The sequence below is a fragment of the Sus scrofa genome, chromosome 2, assembly GCF_054392235.1.
Source record: "Sus scrofa isolate SSC_HxYL_T2T_F1_AM1 chromosome 2, Sscrofa_HxYL_maternal_Yorkshire_Landrace_v2.0, whole genome shotgun sequence".
In the NCBI taxonomy this organism is placed as follows: domain Eukaryota; kingdom Metazoa; phylum Chordata; class Mammalia; order Artiodactyla; family Suidae; genus Sus; species Sus scrofa.
Window position 1 is genome coordinate 147466719 of NC_139384.1, and position 18277 is coordinate 147484995.

Below are 18277 nucleotides of genomic sequence, written 5' to 3' on the forward strand. Positions count from 1 at the left end.
GGTTCAAAGGAATAAAATATAAATCCATTTTTTTTATGATTCTCTTAACCTTTTTTTTAGGTAAATCCAGTTGCATGCTTTAGAAACATGTTTTATCATTTCCCCCTGAGAACCATTGACTATACTTTTAGTTGTCCACTGGCCTTGTGTTATTACCCTTCTTCCAGCCTCTTTCATGGAGTGTGTGTGATTTGGTCTTAAAGCCTGGGCCCTGGAACAACTCAGCTCCATCATGTTGGCTGCTCTGTCTTGACAGCACACATTCTTCATTTACTGAATTGGGATTATTTTCTGTACCACTCAGGAGTCTACTGAAGTGGTTCTTGCAGATTAACATCTCTGTTTCCTTCCTTCCTTCTTTCCTTCCTTCCTTCCTTCCTCCCTCCCAACCCCATCCCCCCATTCTTTTGCTATAGCCAATTGATTTTTAACAATGAAGTTTGTCACTCTTAACAGATAACTGAAATATTTTCCCGTTGATCTGTGTGGTTGAATTAACAAATATGATTCTCTGATTCTAGTCTTTCGGTAGAAGTATTCTTTACTGATTTCTGTAGATATACATAATTTTTTTTAATTAAAAATTTTTTATTGTAGTTGATTTATAATGTTCTGCCTAAATTGGTATTTTTAATTCAGTTTTTACTAATTCTTTTCTTCTTGTTTAGATTGATGAGCAAATTGAAAGCATGTTTAATTCCAAGAAGAGAGTGAAGGATATGGCTGCTCCTGGAACATCTAGTGTTCCTGCTCCAACTGCAGGAAACGCTGAGAAGTTGGAAATTGCAAAGAGATTGGCTCTTAGAATCAATGCTCAGAAGAATTTGGGCATTGAGTCTCAGGTATTAAGTAATTTGTTCCAAGTCTTAGTAATTTTTTTTTTTTTTTCTTTTTTTGCTTTTTAGGACCACACCCATGGCATATGAAAGTTCACAGGCTAGGGGCCAAATCGGAGCTGCAGCTGCCAGCCTACACCACAGCCACAGCCACACAGGATCTGAGCCACGTCTTTGACCTACACTGGATCCTTAACCACTGAGGCCACGGATCAAACCCATGTTCTCCTGGATGCTAGTCCGGTTCCTTAAAAAGCCATGATGGGAACTCCCGAGTCTTAGTCATTTTTTTAAGTTCTTTAAGTGATTTTTAGAAATTATGTTAGCACAAGTGAATATGAAGTTGTTTTAGACATTGATTTAGTAAGGATTTAACATTATTTTGAGTACAGAATTCTTTAAATATTGTGTTTGGATGATTTCTCTAGTATTAATTAACTAAGGTCTTAAAATGCCTATTCTGGAGGACCTTACTATTAAAAGCATATTAGCCATGGGTAATTTTATAAAGTAGTATTCTGACTGATCTTAACAAGATCTTAAAGAAATAACTGGCTCGTTCTTTCTTGTTCTGTTTTTATTGAGTGGGTTATTGGGCACACCACCAATTCCGTGAAAGTACAAACACTCAGTTACATAACTCTAACCTGGGTTTAGACCGTGGAAAAAAATGTGTTTTTCTCTTGAGAGTTTGCTGGTTAACTTAGTTTTTAACTAAGGGTAAATTTTCATAGCTTTTCCAAGGAACAGTTTGTTAGTTTTGACAATATTTTGAAGATTTTGAGAGTTTGTCCAGGAGTCTGTACAGATTACGGTCTGCAGCACCCAAGCGGGATGGTCAAACTAGAGGCCAGTGGATTGACCCAGTAAGGCAGCCGCAGTCAGGGCACAGAGCCTCGGGTCTCTGCATCTGTTTTGTTTAGCTGGTGAGTTACTCTGAAATGTTTACCGTACTCAAGCCTGTGCCGCCTCTGAAAATAGGGACGCAACATCCAACCTAACGTTCTTGGATTGTGGCTGCTATTGATGAAATTAAATGGCTGTACCTTTTCACTGTTTTGGAAGAGCTTGAGGTGTGAGCATGTATTATAGAATTGCTTCTGCATTAGTTAAGTTCAGGGTTTAAAAAAAGTTTTGAATAAGTCATTTACTATAATTTGTTCAATACTGAGTTGGTCCATCGAGGGAGGAGAAGTTCAGAGGTGGTAGTGGGCAAAGATTCTGATTTCCAGGAAAGTCCTAGGAGCTGCAAAGTATGTAAGTGATTTTAGAAATATACTATGTTTGACATTGAGTTACCTGCAGGATATGCTGAGGAATTATGATTCAGTAGAATTTTTAATGTGGAGTTGAGTATTCTTTAGTGTTCTCTTCAAAATACAGGAGATATATTAAACTATTGTAATTATATGCTGCTGAATTTGGACATATGGGTAGGACTCTACATTGGAAAGATACTTACAGTTACTGGCTTTCCAGAGAATAATTTATGGTCGGATCACTGGTCTTATCTCTGGCATCATTTGAGATTTGACTGTAGATCTTCTTTAACTGCAGGATGTGATGCAACAGGCCACCAATGCAATTCTCAGAGGTGGCACCATCCTGGCTCCCACTGTATCTGCAAAAACCATTGCAGAGCAACTTGCTGAAAAGATCAATGCCAAGCTCAATTATGTGCCTTTGGAGAAACAAGAGGAGGAAAGACAAGATGGTGGACAGAATGAATCTTTTAAGAGATATGAAGAAGAATTAGAGATTAATGACTTCCCACAGGTAAGTAACAGATATAAACTTTTTTTGTGTGAAGTAGAAACTTCTGCTTTTCTTTTCTTTTCTTTTGGGATCAGGGGGCATACTTGTGGCATATGGAAGTTCTTGGTCCAGGGATTGGTCAAACCTGCACCACAGCTGTGACTCAGGCCCCTGCAACAACAATGCTCAATTCTTTTTATTTTTTTTTATTTTTTTTATTTTTTTCGTTTTATGGCTGTACCTGCGGCATATGGAAGTTCCCAGACTGGGGTTGAATTGGAGCTGCAGCTTCCAGCCTACACCACAGCCACAGCAATAGCAATGCCAGATCCGAGCTGAGTCTGTGACTTACACCACAGCTTATGGCAACACCGGATCCTTAACCCACTGAGAGAGGCCAGGGATGGAACCCATGTCCTCATGGATACTAGTTGGGCTCATTACTGCTGAACCACAATGGGAACTTCCACTGCTGAATTCTTAACCTTCTGGGCCCCAAAAGAACACCACTCCTCCTTTTTTTCTAGGAGCAAAAATACCTTCTTTATTTTATTTTATTTTTTTGCACATTTTAAATTTATTTCTGTTAAATGAACTTTATGTCACATATCTACTCTGTGTCTCATTTCAGGATCAGAGTCTGCTTAAAATCAAAATATGAGGGCATCACCTTTTCTTTTTTAATATTACTCAAGGAATTTTATTACATTTATAGTTGTACAGTGATCATCACGACTCGATTTTATAGCATTTCCATCCCAAACCCCCAGTGCATCTTCCCACCCTCCAACCTGTCTCCTTTGAAAACTATAAGTTTTTCAAAATCTGTGAGTCAGTATCTGTTCTGCAAAGAAGTTCATTCTGTCCTTTTTTCAGATTCCACATGTAAGTGATAGCATTTGATGTTGGTGTCTCATTGTCTGAATGACTTCACTTAGCATGGTAATTTCTAGGTCCACCCATGTTGATAAAAATGCTGTTATTTTGTTCCTTTTAATGGCTGAGTAATATTCCATCATGTATATGATCCACTCCTGTGTCAATGGACATTTAGATTGTTTCCATGTATAGAGTGCCGCAATGAACATTGGAGTACATGTGTCTTTTTGAGTCATGGTTTTCTCTGGATAGATGCCCAGGAGTGGGATTGCTAGATCAAATGGTAGTTCCATGTTTAGTTTTCTGAGGAATTGCCATACTGTTTTCCCCAGTGGTTGCACCAATTTACAATCCCACCAACAGTGTAATAGGGTTACTTTTTCTCCTCACCCTCTCCAGCACTTAATTGTTCGTAGACTTTTTGGTGATGCCCATTCTGGCTGGTGTAAGGTGGTACCCTCATTGTGGTTTTGATGTGCATTTCTCTAACAATGAGTGATGTTGAACATCTTTTCATGTGTTTTTTGACCATCTGTTTGTCTTCTTTGGAGAACTGTCTGTTTAGATCTTCTGCCCACTTTTTAATGGGGTTGTTCATTTTTTGGTATTGAGCTACAGAAGGTGTTTATAAATTTTGGAGATGAATCCCTTGTCCGTAGATTCATTTGCAAATATTTTCTCCCATTCTTGGGTTGTCTTTTTGTTTTGTTTAGGGTTTCCTTTGCCGTGCAGAAACTTTTATGTTTAGTTAACTCCCATTTGTTTATTTTTGTTTTTACTGTCATTAGTCTAAGAGGTGGTTCTGTGAAGATGTTTTTGTCATTTATGTCAGAGTGTTTGGCCTGTTTTCCTCTGAGAGTTTGACAGTATTTGGTCTTATATCTAGATCTTTAATCCATTTTGAGTTTATTTTTGTGTATGGTGTTAGGGAGTGTTCTAATTTCATTCTTTTCCATGTGACTGTCCAGTTTTCCCAGCACCACTTATTGAAGGGGCTGTCTTTTCTCTATTGTATATTCTTGCCTCCTTTGTCATAGATTAGTTGACTGTAGGTGCATGGGAAAAATACCTTCTTTAATCCCATGAAGTTTTTTTTCCTGTTAATAATATATTTTAATTAGATGAATATATGCAAAACATTATCATTTCAACAAGTTCTCAATATAAACATCATTCTCAAGGTATTTTTAATGTTTTTAATACATGCATCTTAATCCGGCTTGTATTTTATATTTACGGCGTATTTTAGTTTGGACCTGCCATATTTCAGATGCTGCCTTTTTGGATAGAACAGGTGCTACTACGTCTCCCCCCACTTCCCCCGCCCCGGCCATTCCCATGGCATGTGAAAGCTCTTCGCATCTGAGCCACAGCAGTGACAACACTGAGTCCTTAACTGCTAGGCCACCAGAGAACTCCGCCCCTTTTAAAACTGAAATACAGTTGATTTACAGTGTTTTGTTCATTTCTAGTGTACAGCAGAGTGATTCAGTTACACATATACATGTATATATATGTGTATATATGTATAACATTCTTTTTCATATTCTTTTCCATTATGGTAAAACCCAGGGACTTTTTTCTTTGGTTTTTTGGATTTGTTTTAGGGCCGCATCTGTGCATATGGAAGTTCCCAGAACAGGAGTGGAGTTGGAGCTGAGCTGCTGGCCTACATCATAGCCACACTGGATCATAGCCTTGTCTGCGACCTCCATAGTAGTGCCAGATCCATAACCCATTGAGTGAGGCCAGGGCTTGAACCAGCATCCTCATGGATACTAGTTGGGTTCATAACCCACTGAGCCACAATGGGAACTCCCCCCAGGGACATTTTAAGAGCTACTTTACTTTTTAATCTAGATGGGGAGACAACACATTTTTATGAATATGTTCTAGGTGCATTAGAATCTAAATCTGTGATGAAGGTGTTAATTATAATCTTAATATTGACCATAACATGATTTAGTTAACCCATTCTTTGTTCATCAGGTTTTTTTTTTTTTTTTATTCTGTTGTAAAGTGACTTTTTTTTTTCCCCACTTTTTTTCATAGACTGCTAGGTGGAAAGTTACTTCTAAGGAAGCTCTGCAGAGAATCAGTGAATATTCTGAAGCCGCAATTACAATCAGAGGAACATACTTCCCCCCTGGCAAAGAACCCAAGGAAGGAGAGCGGAAAATTTACTTGGCAATTGAAAGTATGTACTGTTGGTTCTGTTTTAGTCTTGGGTAAGATCACAGTTGATATAGATGTAGTAGACACAGGGAGAATATGAGGTGAGTTCTAGTGAGGGCTGAAAATAAGGAACATCTATAAGAAAAAAAATAGTTTCATCTCTCACTTGCAGTATTTATTTAGACGTGTAGTACGTATACCGAAGTGAATGAGCTGTGTTTGAGACCCTTTTGTTTTTGACAATTCAGTCAAATTTGAAAATAACTCTAAAAGAAAACTTTTTTTTTTAAGAAAACATTATTTTGGGGACTGGTCTGTTTATGCTTCTAGTTAAGTAGAACATTCTTGCCGAAGTGTAGATGAGGAAGTAAATCAACTGTATCAGTCTGCTTCATGTTTATCCATGCATGTGTTGCTTTTGATTTTATGCCTATAAGTTCATACATATATTTTTAAAAAATCGGACAATGAATACCACAGCTCAAAGAGTATTAATGCGTTGCCTAAGAGTGATTAGGTATGCCTTTTAACCTTATTTCTTTTGAATGAATTCAAAAGACAGTTTCCATTTCGATTTTTTTCCTAAATCTGTTAGCTACTGCATTGTAGGACAACTTGTCTCCCTTTATTTATATTTAATTTGAACATTTTTTTTCAAATTTTGTGGCTGCACCTGTGACGTAGGTAACTTCCTCAGCTAGGAGTTGAATCTGAGTCATAGCTGCAGCAGCACCAGATCCTTTAACCCACTGCACTGGCCTGGGGATTGAACCCATGCCTCAACAGCAACCTGAGCCCCTACAGTTGGATTCTTAACCCACTACCAGATCCAAGCCACATCTGTGACCTACACCACAGCTTATGGCAATGCTGGATCCCCAGCCCACCTCATGGAGTCAGGGATCTAGGCAGATTCTTTTCCACTGAGCCATAATGGGAACTCCTGGTCACTTCTTTCCACTGTCAACTTGTACTTAGAAAGTCACATCTCATTTTTATAATCTAAGCAAGCTTTTTTCCCCAGTAAAAAGATAACATTGTTAGAAATGAAGCTTGAGAATTATAGAGAAATAAAGATGCTAAGAGCCAGAGGAGATTGGTAATTAAAATGACCTAAAGCTTTTTGAATTTTTCATAGATGATTAGATTTTAAACAATCTTTTAGTTTTTGAAACTCCATTCAAGTTAGCTGTACACTAATAGGACAAAAGCAGGTGTTGGAACGAACTAGTCTCATCTGTTTCTAGTTCTGTAATTGGAGGGAGCCTGCTGCCTGGCTCCTTGATGGCTCTGTTTGGCTCAGCAGCTCCAGGCCTCCCACAAGGCAGCAGGAAGGAGAACAGGAAGGACATGTGTGCCTCGCCAGCCTGGATAACTTTCATGACAGCTTAAAAACATATGTAACCTATTACCTAAAGAAGCTGTATAGGTCAAAATTTTAAACTGGTCCAAATGGTCAGGGTCTAACTAATGCAGGAAAATGCCTCATCTTTTTGGATCTAGGTGAGAGTATCATTTTCCTTCTTTATATTTATATACATATTTTTTGTCTTTTTCTATGGTTGCACCCTCGGCATATGGAGGTTTCCAGGCTAGGGGTCTAATCAGAGCCGTAGCCACCAGCCTACGCCAGAGCCACAGCAACATGCGATCTGAGCTGTGTCTGCAACCTGCACCACAGCTCATGGCAATGCCGGATCCTTAACCCACTGAACGAGGCCAGAGATCGAACCTGCCACCTCATGGTTCCTAGTGGGATTCTTTAACCACTGAGCCACGACAGGAACTCTCATTTTCCTTCTTTTTAAAACAATACAGAATATCAGCAAGTTTCATACCAACTCAGGCTAAGTAGCCTATTTTCCTCCTTAATTTCATTTTTAAAATAATTTTCATTCTGGCTTGGCTCTTGATTCTACCCTTACCTTTGCATTCACCCACCTCGTTTCTTTTCCAGCATCCACAGCTTTAAAGGATTGTAGTCAGTGGCTGGTGGAGGTGTATGACTTCGATTAGCTTTGTTGTTGTGCCTTTACCGCTGCACTCAGGTCTTTTCCTTCCTGTTGTTAAATCGTTTCTTATTCCTTCTCCTCCTCCTCCTCCTCTTTCTCCACTTCCTCCTCTTCTTCCTGGTTCTCCTCCTTCTCCCTTTTCTCATTCCCTTTCTCTTCCTCCTTCTCTCTCTCTCCTACTCGTCCCTTCCTCCTTTCCATTGCATTCTGTGGGTTTGAAAAAGTTAGATCTAATGGGAGGGATTTTTCCCATTTCTTATGAATTGTTTTCCTTATTGGATTTTCTTATACAGAATGATAAAAACATAGTTCTCTACATTGCATCCCTAGTTCTTCTTGTATTCTCTGACATTTCTCCTAGTCCTTATTTTCTAGTCTACTTCTTTGGTCCAGGTCTTTTTCTTTTTCTAAGTGTGCACTGTGCTACCTCAGTAGACTTAGCTACTCCCTGGCATTGTCCCATCCCCTGGCTTCAAGTTCCTCCACCCCTACCGTTGATGGCCCTCTGACCTGTCTCTCTCCTCTCCTTCCAGTCCTTGTTTCCACTGGTCTTTACGACATCGCCAAGTGGATGTCCCATGAGCACCTCCACTACCGGGGTCTCAGAATTGAATTTCATCCAGCATCACGGCGAATAATAACACCTCTTCTTGGATTGAGTCTCTTTATTACCTCTCACTTTCTTTACATGCTTTTCAACTCTTAGCGTTTTACTGTGTTCCTCCTCTTCACTGTTCACAGCTAGTCAGAAAAAATATCTTGTCCATTGCACCTCAGAATTGTGCTTTCAAGATGGATGAACACCATCCTGTGAGGGCTTTGAAGGAAAAAACACTTAACCCTGTTTGGAGAAGTTAGGAAAAGATTCTTGGAAGAAGTGATATTTAAACGTCGCCCTGATAAACTGCTTTCTCCCTACTCATCTTGCTGTGATAGCTTTACCTGTTTGTTTTTCTAGTAGTCTACCAGGTCATAAAGAGCATGAATGAGGAGTTCTGTGGCTCAGTGGGTTAAGGGCCTAGCATTGTTACTGCTCTGGCACAGGCTCAATCCCTGGCCCAGGAACTTCCACATCCCATGGATGCAGCCACAAAAAAAAAAAAAAAAGAAAGAAAAGAGAGAGAGCATGAATGAGTTCTTTGTATAATGCGTCTCTTACAGTATATCATACTCGGTGGTACTTAATCTTTCTTTCTTGCTTGCTCTGTTTGTTTTACTGTTGTTGCACTTTACCTTTTTTTTTCTGGCTGTGGAAGAGATTGAACCTGAACCACGGGATTTGACAATTCCAAGTCCTTAACTGCTAGGCCACCAGAGAACTCCAATGTTTCCTTTTCTTTTTTCTTTCTTTCTTTTTTTAATGGTCACACCCGGCCTGCGGAAGTTCTCGGCTAGGGGTCACATCAGAGGTGCAGCTGCAGACCTAAGCCACAGCCACAGCCACAGCAGTGCTGGATCTGAGCTGCTTCTGCAATCCACGTCATAGCTTGCTGCAGCACCAGATCCTTAGCCCACTGAACAAGGCTAGGGATCAAACCCACCTCCTCATGGGACTGTGGCGGGTTCTTAACCCCCTGAACCACAATGGGAACTCCCAGCGTTTCTTGAATTGTAACTCTATGAATGTCTCTAACCTCCCTTCTCTACTTGACTGTCTTGCTCTCTTCTTTCACACTGTTTCCCTATCACGCTGGACGTCTCTTGCTCTTCAGGAGTTAAACGTGCCTTTCTCAGTCTGTGCTGTTGCACGCGTGATTCTCTGTGTAAGATACTCTCCATGTTCTCTCTCCTTCCTCAGCGTGGCTAGTCTTCATTCATCTTTAAGACTTTGCTCACATGACACCTTTATGAAACATTCGTTGACTTTAAAGAACATAATAAACGTCCCGTAAATATTTGTTAAATCAGTGAACTAAGGAAGCTAGATTTTTTTAAAAACTTCTTCTTATTCTCTCTTTTTTGACAAATTGCTAGTAACTTTTTTTTTTTATGGCCTCACCCGCACTGCATGAAAGTTCCTCCCAGGCCAGGGATTGAATCTGAGCCAGTGCTGCAGCAACGCCAGATTCTTAACCCACTGAGCTAGGCCAGCGGTCAAACCCATGCCTCCACAACCACCCAAGCTGCTGCAGTCAGACTTTAACCCACTGTGCCTCACTGGGAACTCCTGCTAATCATCTTTTTCTTTGCATACCAAGAATTCTTAACACTACCTTACTGACCTTAACACTCTTAATTCTAACCTCAGTGATTATATGTTAAGTAATCAGAATAATAAGCAGCCATAGTACAGTGTAGATGATGTTCCATCAGGTATTGAAAGACTGTCTTGAGGAGTTCCCACTGTGCCCAGCAGGTTAAGAACTGGACTAGTATCCATGAGGATTCAGGTTTAATCCCTAGCCTCCCTCAGTGGTTTAGGATCTGACGTTGCCACAAGCTGCAGCATAGTTTGCAGAAGCAGCTCAAATCTCTGCTGTGGCTGTGGCGTAGGGCTGCAACTGCAGTTCTGATTTGACCCCTAGCCTGGGCACTTCCATAGGCCACAGGTGCAAAAAAAAAAAGGAGGAAAGACTATCTTGGCAGGTAGTACAGTGTTCCTGAAAGTCACCTATAGTATTTGTACTGAATCCGTATGACATGGGTAAATAGCCACTGTAATTCTAGTAATAAGGATAATGTTCTCCACTCGCTCACCAGGTGCCAATGAACTGGCTGTGCAGAAAGCAAAGGCAGAAATCACCAGGCTCATAAAAGAAGAACTGATCCGGCTGGTGAGTGGAAATCTCAGGGACTTACTTTTTTTTTTAATAAGTGTTCTACTGGACTATAATAGCAATTCACAAAGGTACACGAATGAGAGACAGAGTTTGATGAATCTTCACCAAGTAATAAGCACACTGATGTGATCACTCCCCAGATGAAGAAATGCAGAGCAAGACGAGCATCCCAGAGCCCTGCTCATGCCCGTCCTTGTCACTAGTCACTGCCCGCCAGTGTAACATTATTCGCCTGTTTTCGAACTCCATATGAGTGGAATCAAATCCTGTGTACTCTTTTGTATTTAATTTCTTTCCCTCAGCATTACTTTGATGAAATCAGTCCGTGTTGCTGCATGTAACAGTAATTCGTTGGGGCTGTCTAGTATTTAAGTATGTGAATATACCACAGTTAATTTATATATTAGCCTTTGAAGTTTTTTTGGTTTTGGTTTTTAAGAATAATGCGTCTCTGAACATGGCCTCTCTGTCTCTTTGGTACATGTTAGTGTACTTCTCTCTGGTTATATGCCTTGGAGTAGAATTGCAAGGGTATAGGGTATGTATAGTTTTCCTTTAAGTTTGCATTGCTACATAATTTTTCAGAGGGTTCGTACCAATTTACCTTACCTCCAGCAGTGGATGAAAATTTGACTTTCCCTACATTTTTGCCAGTATAAGTGTGGTCAGTGTTTTTAAACTTAGGTAAGGATTTAATTTGATTTTGGAAAACGGAGCTGTTTATAGACCACCTTTGCAAGGGAGGCAGATGCGTCTCTGTCTTTAGTCCCAGCTGAAGGTTGTAAACTCTCCCTATGACGCGTACGCTGGGATGAGAACCCTTTGAAAGGCACCTTCTTCCTTTCTCTAAGAATGTTTTTGAGGGCTTTCCCAAAAATTACCCTTACAGAAAGTTCTTTTGGATGGATAAAAAGCTTAAAGAATAGAAGGTACACAAAACAAGAGGAAAAATAAAACAACCATTAAGTCAAGTGACTTTCCCTGAGGACTGATAGAGAAAGGATGCCACCACCTTTAAGTTGGTTGGAGTAGTGAAGGAGCGGTCGATTGAACACAGAGAAATGCGTTGCTGAATAGTTCTTTCTTCCTCAATATGATACTGTTAATATTTTTTAAGTTTGTAAAGAAAATTACTTAATATATGTTTTTTCTGCCTCTTTCTGATCATATGTCTTTTATTTTCTATCGTAGCAAAATTCATACCAACCAACAAACAAAGGAAGATACAAAGTCTTATAAAACACATGGAAGAAACTTTTTACTTGTGCTGTTCTGTGATACACGTGGCAATTGTTGTCTGCAGTTTACAATGTATTTTAAATTAAGATTTTTAATTCTGTCTTGCTGATTTTTTTTAAAACACAAGAAACCAGTATTTGCTAAAGAAATCTTTCAGTAAGTACTGCCAGAATTATCAAACTACATGTAAAACAGACCTGTTTTCATAGTACAGTATCCTTTAATGTAAAGCTGAAATATCAGTATTTTAAATATCTGGATAATATGCCAGAAGTTTAAGAAAACTGAAATATTTGGACTTTCCATTGAAGGTAGAGTATACAAGTTGCTAAGAGGCTATTCACCTTATCTTCTTGCAATGAAATTGCGATCATCTCCTCAGAACAGGTAAAATTCTATAATTTTGTGTCCCTACCTTGAGCTTAAATCTTACTCAACTCAGTGGAACAGTATGAACTGGATTTAAGAATATTACAATAGAATTTTTACAAAATGGGTTCAGTGTTTTTGTTTCAGTTTTTATCATCCTATATGGGCCTTCGCTGGACTGCTTTTTGGTTTTGTAAAAGTGAAGACTTGTAGTATAAGAATTTTTTGCATTTCTTTATACCAGTGAGAGTTTTAATATTTACTTCTTTTAGGTTCCCCTCACAACCTCTGGCTCCGTGCCTAGCTACTAACTCTTTTCTAATCGTCCTTACAAGAAAGTGATTTGTAGCCTGTAAATATTAAGACGACTGCTCTTCTTCTGAAAGTGTGTTTATACACCTGTACATACAAACACCCTACCAATCTGATTTTTCTTCAGGATTATGAGTAGGTTCTGAATTTTCTTTCTTATAAGTTTTCAAGCATAATGGTACCCACATTTTAGACTTTGACTTTAAGCATTTCTCAGTGAAATTTAGTTCACAAAGAATCTTAAATTATGTCTTTGAGTCTTTAGATACATTTCCTGAATATTTTAATTTAAAATTGTTAGAATTGGATCACCTAATATTCTTTTCAAGACTCCTGGTGTATTAGAACTTCATATTGTTGTCACTCCTTGAAAAAAATAAAACTCTCAGGAATTAAATAGATGTATTTCTTAAATTAAATGATAAAGAATTTCCTTTGACTATTCTTTTTTTGTTTTGTTTTGTCTTTTTAGGGCTGCACCCGCTGCACATGGAAGTTCCCAGGCTAGGGGTTGATGGAGCTACAGCAGCCGGTCTACACCACAGCCACAGCAACACCAGATCCTTAACCTACTGAGCAAGGCCAGGGATCGAACCTGTGTCCTCATAGATCCCAGTCAGGTTCGTTAAACCACTGAGCCACAACAGGAACTCCTTTTGAGTATTCTTGATTTGGAGTTTTTAAAAAAGAAAAATACTAAAGCATACTTTAATAGTACACTAGGTGGTTAAAGTGACAAGGAGTATGACTCTTTATTTCTTCAATATAAAGTTATCCTTGCTGAAAAGCTAGAGGTGTAACTGGGAAATGTTCTTGGCCCCTTGCATATCCACTCTGTTTCTTAGAGGAAGAAAACAGGCAAAACACAGGTAACAATAGAGCCAGATAAACTATTTAAAATGTCCAGCATCTTCGGCTCCTTTTTCCTCCCATTTTATTTGTTTATTTTTATTACCCAGTGATAGTTTGTTTTCTTTGGTAGAATATGTGGCAGTCCCACTTTAGTGACACTTGGTGCTCCCTTCAGTCTGCTGGATCACTTTGAGATTCAGAGTTTTACATTATTTTAGCACTCCTGCTCTTTTTTTGTTGTTGTTTGTTTCTGTTTTTCTCTTGGCCAAGCTTGGAGCATATGAAAGTACCAGGCCTGGGATTGAACCTGAGCCACAGCAGTGACAGCAGTGGGTCCTTAACACTGCTAAGCCACCAGGGAACTCCACTTTACTACCTTTGTGTGCATATATCTAGTTGTCATAAGCCACTGATAGTATTTTGTTCTAAAATGAGGGAGTTCAGGAGCTCCCCTCGTGGCTCAGTGGTAACAAACCCGACTAGTGTTCATGAGGACACAGGTTCAATCTTTGGCCTTGCTCACTGGGTTAAGGATCTGGCATTGTGGTGAGCTGTGGTGTAGGTCACAGATGCAGCTGGAATCTCACGTTGCTGTGGTATAGGGCAGCAGCTGCAGCTTCAGTTTGACCCCTAGCCTGGGAACCTCCATATGCCATAGGTGAGGCCCTAAAATGCAACAACAACAAAAAAGAAAAGAAAAGAAAAAAAAGAAACACATAAACATCTCTGTTATTACTTTTTTTTTTTTAGTGTCACACTCACTCTTGTTTTGTTTTTGTTTTTTTTTTTTTGTCTTTTCTAGTGCTGTGCCCACAGCATATGGAGGTTTCTAGGCTAGGGATCTAATCGGAGCTGTAGCCACCAGCCTACAGCAATGCTGGATCTGAGCTGTGTTTTCGACCTACACCACAGCTCAGGGCAACACCGGATCCTTAACCCACCGGATCAAACCCGCAACCTCATGGTTCCTAGTCGGATTCATTAACCACAGAGCCAGGACAGGAACTCCGACTCTTTGATTTTTAAAATTTGGATGATGTATAATTTGTGTTTGATGCACTATCAGTATTTCCTCATGTCTTCTAAATTCCTTATCAAATAAAGTTAATTTAGTCCACATTTTCCTAAAATTATCTTTGCTGAGATGTTTTCTGCTGTTTATCTAATTTTGTTTATATTGCTGGGCATGTCAGTGGGGTATTATATATTATAGTCTCTGTATCTTTATTCAAAATTCTGGCAACTTGCTACCCAAAATACATTGATGTATCCAAAAATATCTTCCTGAGAAGTCTCTTAGTCTTTGATGGTGTTTGTGTTTGGCATAAGGTAGACAGGTTGTAGGTGAAATAAATGTTCACATGCGAGTTGGTGTTTCATCATAGCGACGCTCATTCTTACAAAGTGGAAGTGTAGACAAATGATCATGCCTAGGTTCTCTCTAGCTCCTTTTAGACACTTTTTATCTAATAGAGGCTTGTTGAGCACAGGATGTTCAGCTGGTAGTTACAGTGCACCTGTGACTGACCGTCCTTTTGAGGGAGGCAGCCTCTGCATGCAGAGTTTTTGTTTGCACAGAACCAGCTCTTGGATACCTGGGATTTATAAAGCCCATGAACCCAGCTGTGGAGTCGGCTTCTAAATAATACACTGGCACCTTAAGAATCATGTCTAGGAGTTCCTGCTGTGGCACAGTGGGTTAAGAATCTGCATGGAGTTCTCATTGTGGCGCAGTGGTTAACAAATCCGCCTAGGAACCGTGGGGTTGCGGGTTCAGTCCCTGGCCTTGCTCAGTGGGTTAAGGATCTGGCATTGCCGTGAGCTGTGGTGTAGATCGCAGATGCGGCTCAGATCCCGAGTTGCTGTGGCTCTGGCGTAGGCCGGTGGCTACAGCTCCGATTCAACCCCTAGCCTGAGAACCTCCGTATGCTGCGGGAGCGGCCCTAGAAAAGGCAAAAAGACAAAAAAGAAAAAAGAAAAAAAAGAATCTGACTGCAGCAGCACAGGTCACAGCTGTGGCTCAGATTCAGTCCTTGACCCAGGAACTTCCATATGCCGAAGGTGTGGCCACAAGAAAAAATAAAGATGTTAGAGGAAAAAAAAAAAATCACAGGCTGCGGAGTGAAGCCTCCGGAGTTGTTAACTTGACTTTGCCTTATAAAACCATCAGCTAAGATTCTTTAGTGGAAGAAAATGTAGCATTTGTTTTAAGATAGGAATTGGGAGGGAAATGGTAGTTGAAATGAGGTCCAAAGCAAAAAACTACATTTTATTTAGTAAAATGCCCCATTTTGGTGCTTTATAGGTGACGGGTGCCAAGTTGTTACAGCAGGAGAGAGTTGTGAGTGGTTAGCCCAATGTGGTCCATGAGAATTGTCTTTTGTTTTAGACTTGAGTCTGGAGCTATCAGTTCTTTACCTTTGGGTACAAAATATTATTTAAGAATTCAAATCTGTTGACATTTTCTTAGGCCTTCTGCTTCTGGCATGAAAACCTGGAATTAATCTTTAAAAAAGATATATGTATAAATCTAAAGAAAGAGAAAGAGAATGAATATGTGTAGAGAGGTAGAGAGGATGTCTTAACATTTTACTCAGTTTAGGTGTTGTAACCACTGGAAACCTTTGATCAAATCTCACTGGAGTGGGGTGTTTAACTTGGAGTATAGCAGCATCGTACACATTGCTTAATGAGACATACTCTTTGCTCTTATGCTAGCTCTCTGAAACTTAAAGTGGCTGCAGTTCCTTCACTAGGTAAAGATTCCCTGGTGTATTACCAGTTGCAGATACTTGAAAATCCTTTTTTTTTTTTTCTGTGTCAACTTAAAATTTTCCTTGAGCATGAGTCCAAGTAGAAACATGAAGGAAAAATGTGACCAAATGTATTCTTTGCAATATCCTCACAGTGTCAGTGGTCTCACATTTCTCGTTCCTTATGAGCAAACTGGTATGTAAGTGCACGCTATCAAGTCACATGACTGGTGAAGAATTTACTTTTGATTACTTTTCTTGACAGTGTTCTCTTCCAAATATGGCATCAGCATATAGAAAGAACTTCATGATTTTGAAGCCCATGCATTTAAAAAGAACTTCTGAATTTTCATTAACCTTGTGCTTTTAGCAAGGAAAAGTATAAAATAAAGTTTTGGGAGTTCCCATTATGGCTTAGCAGATTAAGAACCTGACTAATATCGGTGAAGGTGCAGTTTTGGTCCCTGACCTCGCTCAGTGGGTTAAGATCCAGTGTTGACGCAAGCTGAGGTGTAGGCCTCCGGATGCGGCTTGAATCTGGCGTTGCTGTGGCGTAGACTGGCAGCTGCAGCTCTGATTCAACCCCTAGCCTGGGAACTTCCATATGCCGCAGGTGTGGTCCTAAAAAAAAAAAAGCAAAGAAAAGAAGTTTTAACCCCTTTAGAGAACTGGAACTCAAGAGTTACTCTGTCAGATATCATCAGGATTTTTGTAAAAGCTAGAGTTTCAGAATTTGAAAGTCCTAATCATTTTAAATATATGGAAACACACAGTAGTCCATGTTTTGAATATTAGTCCCTTTTCACAATTTTACATATTATTGAATAAAGAAAACGTGAGGATTCAGGAGTTCCCGTCGTGGCGCAGTGGTTAACGAATCCGACTAGGAACCATGAGGTTGCGGGTTTGGTCCCTGCCCTTGCTCAGTGGGTTAACGATCCGGCGTTGCCGTGAGCTGTGGTGTAGGTTGCAGACGCGGCTCGGATCCCGAGTTGCTGTGGCTCTGGCGTAGGCTGGTGGCTACAGCTCCGATTCAGCCCCTAGCCTGGGAACCTCCATATGTCGCGGGAGCGGCCCAAGAAACAGCAACAACAACAACAACAAAAAAGACAAAAGACCAAAAAAAAAAAAAAAAAAAAGTGAGGATTCAGTATGAAAAATGTGCTCTTTGTCCACAAAAAAAGCATGTCATTTGAACTTGGTAGTAGATGAATTTTTTTTTGCAGCCTCTTAACTCCAGGCAGTTCCAGCACCTTGGCCTTTATTCTTGAATTCCTAGGAGGCTCTCAGATGCCTGTGTCCAGCCCAGTGCAAGATAATATTGAAGACAGTATTTTCTTTCCATGCCTTTGCCTAAGGGAGTCTTCTGGGAGCTGAAACTCCCAGAATTATACTGTAGACTTTGAGAAGGAGTCCTCCCCATCCCCCAAGCCAGCCCAGAAAACTCCATGGAAAGAGCAGGGGAATGGGAGTTCCCATTGTGGTGCAGTGAAATCAAATACTAGTATCCATGAGGATACAGGTTTGATCCCTGGCCTCGCTCAGTGGGTCGGGTATCCAGCATTGCTGTGATCTGTGGTGTGGGTTCCAGACGCGGCTCGGATCTCACGTGGCTGTGGCTGTGGTTGTGGCTGGCAGCTGTAGCTTCTATTTGACCCCGTAGCCTGGAAACTTCCATATTCCTGAGGGTGAAAAAAAAAAAAAAGCAGGGGAATGGATGCCTGGGAGCTTTAAAGAGAAAACAAGTTCCTCTGTAACTTTTTACAACAGTCTAATGTTGCTTTACACCTGTGTCTGTGATGGTAATGATTCTGTGATAACACATTCTAGTTTGAAAACTACAGATAACCTTCACTTTGTTTTGCTGTGGATTTTGACTGTGATCCAAAGTAAGGCACCTGTATAGTAAAAAGCTATTGAAAGCAGGGAGAAAATGCTGGAATTTGTATTTCTTTTTTAAAATCTCATCTTTTAAAAAAAAATTTTTTTTATTTTGGCTGCACCCACAACATGCAGAACTTCTGGGCCAGGGATCGAACCTAAGCCACAGCAATGACAACAACACCAAATCCTTAACCACTAGGCCACCAGAGGACTCGACTCCTCTTTTAAGGTTTTTTTCAGTAGATTTTATAATGTTAATAAAATATATTTTGTATGATATTGTTACATTCAGTATAACAGTTCACATACAAAATTATGATTAAATTCACATACTAGGGGGCACTTGGACAACTTTAGGCAAGTTGTTTAAATGCTTTAAAATGTCTCACTTCTGGGAGTTCCCGTCGTGGCGCAGTGGTTAACGAATCCGA

General features: G+C 40.0%; 1 protein-coding gene and 1 long non-coding RNA gene across 14 annotated transcripts in view; one reads left to right on the top strand and one right to left on the bottom strand.

Annotated features, from left to right (window-relative positions):
* Positions 1-12754, top strand: part of DDX46 (DEAD-box helicase 46) — a 55608-nt gene extending 42854 nt beyond the window's left edge. For 6 of the 13 annotated variants that reach the window (XR_014836425.1, XR_014836426.1, XR_014836427.1 and 3 more), the window contains 5 exons: positions 669-849; positions 2394-2612; positions 5523-5667; positions 10358-10431; positions 11629-12754. Coding sequence is in view for 4 of the 13 variants with exons in the window: in XM_021079949.2 (XP_020935608.1) it covers positions 669-845; positions 2394-2612; positions 5523-5667; positions 10358-10431; positions 11629-11676 (663 nt within the window). In the remaining 9 variants the exon portion in view is untranslated. 13 annotated transcript variants of the gene reach the window in all.
* The window catches only part of LOC146405756 (uncharacterized), a 53004-nt gene that overhangs the window by 15893 nt on the left and 18834 nt on the right, over positions 1-18277 (bottom strand). The window lies entirely within an intron of this gene.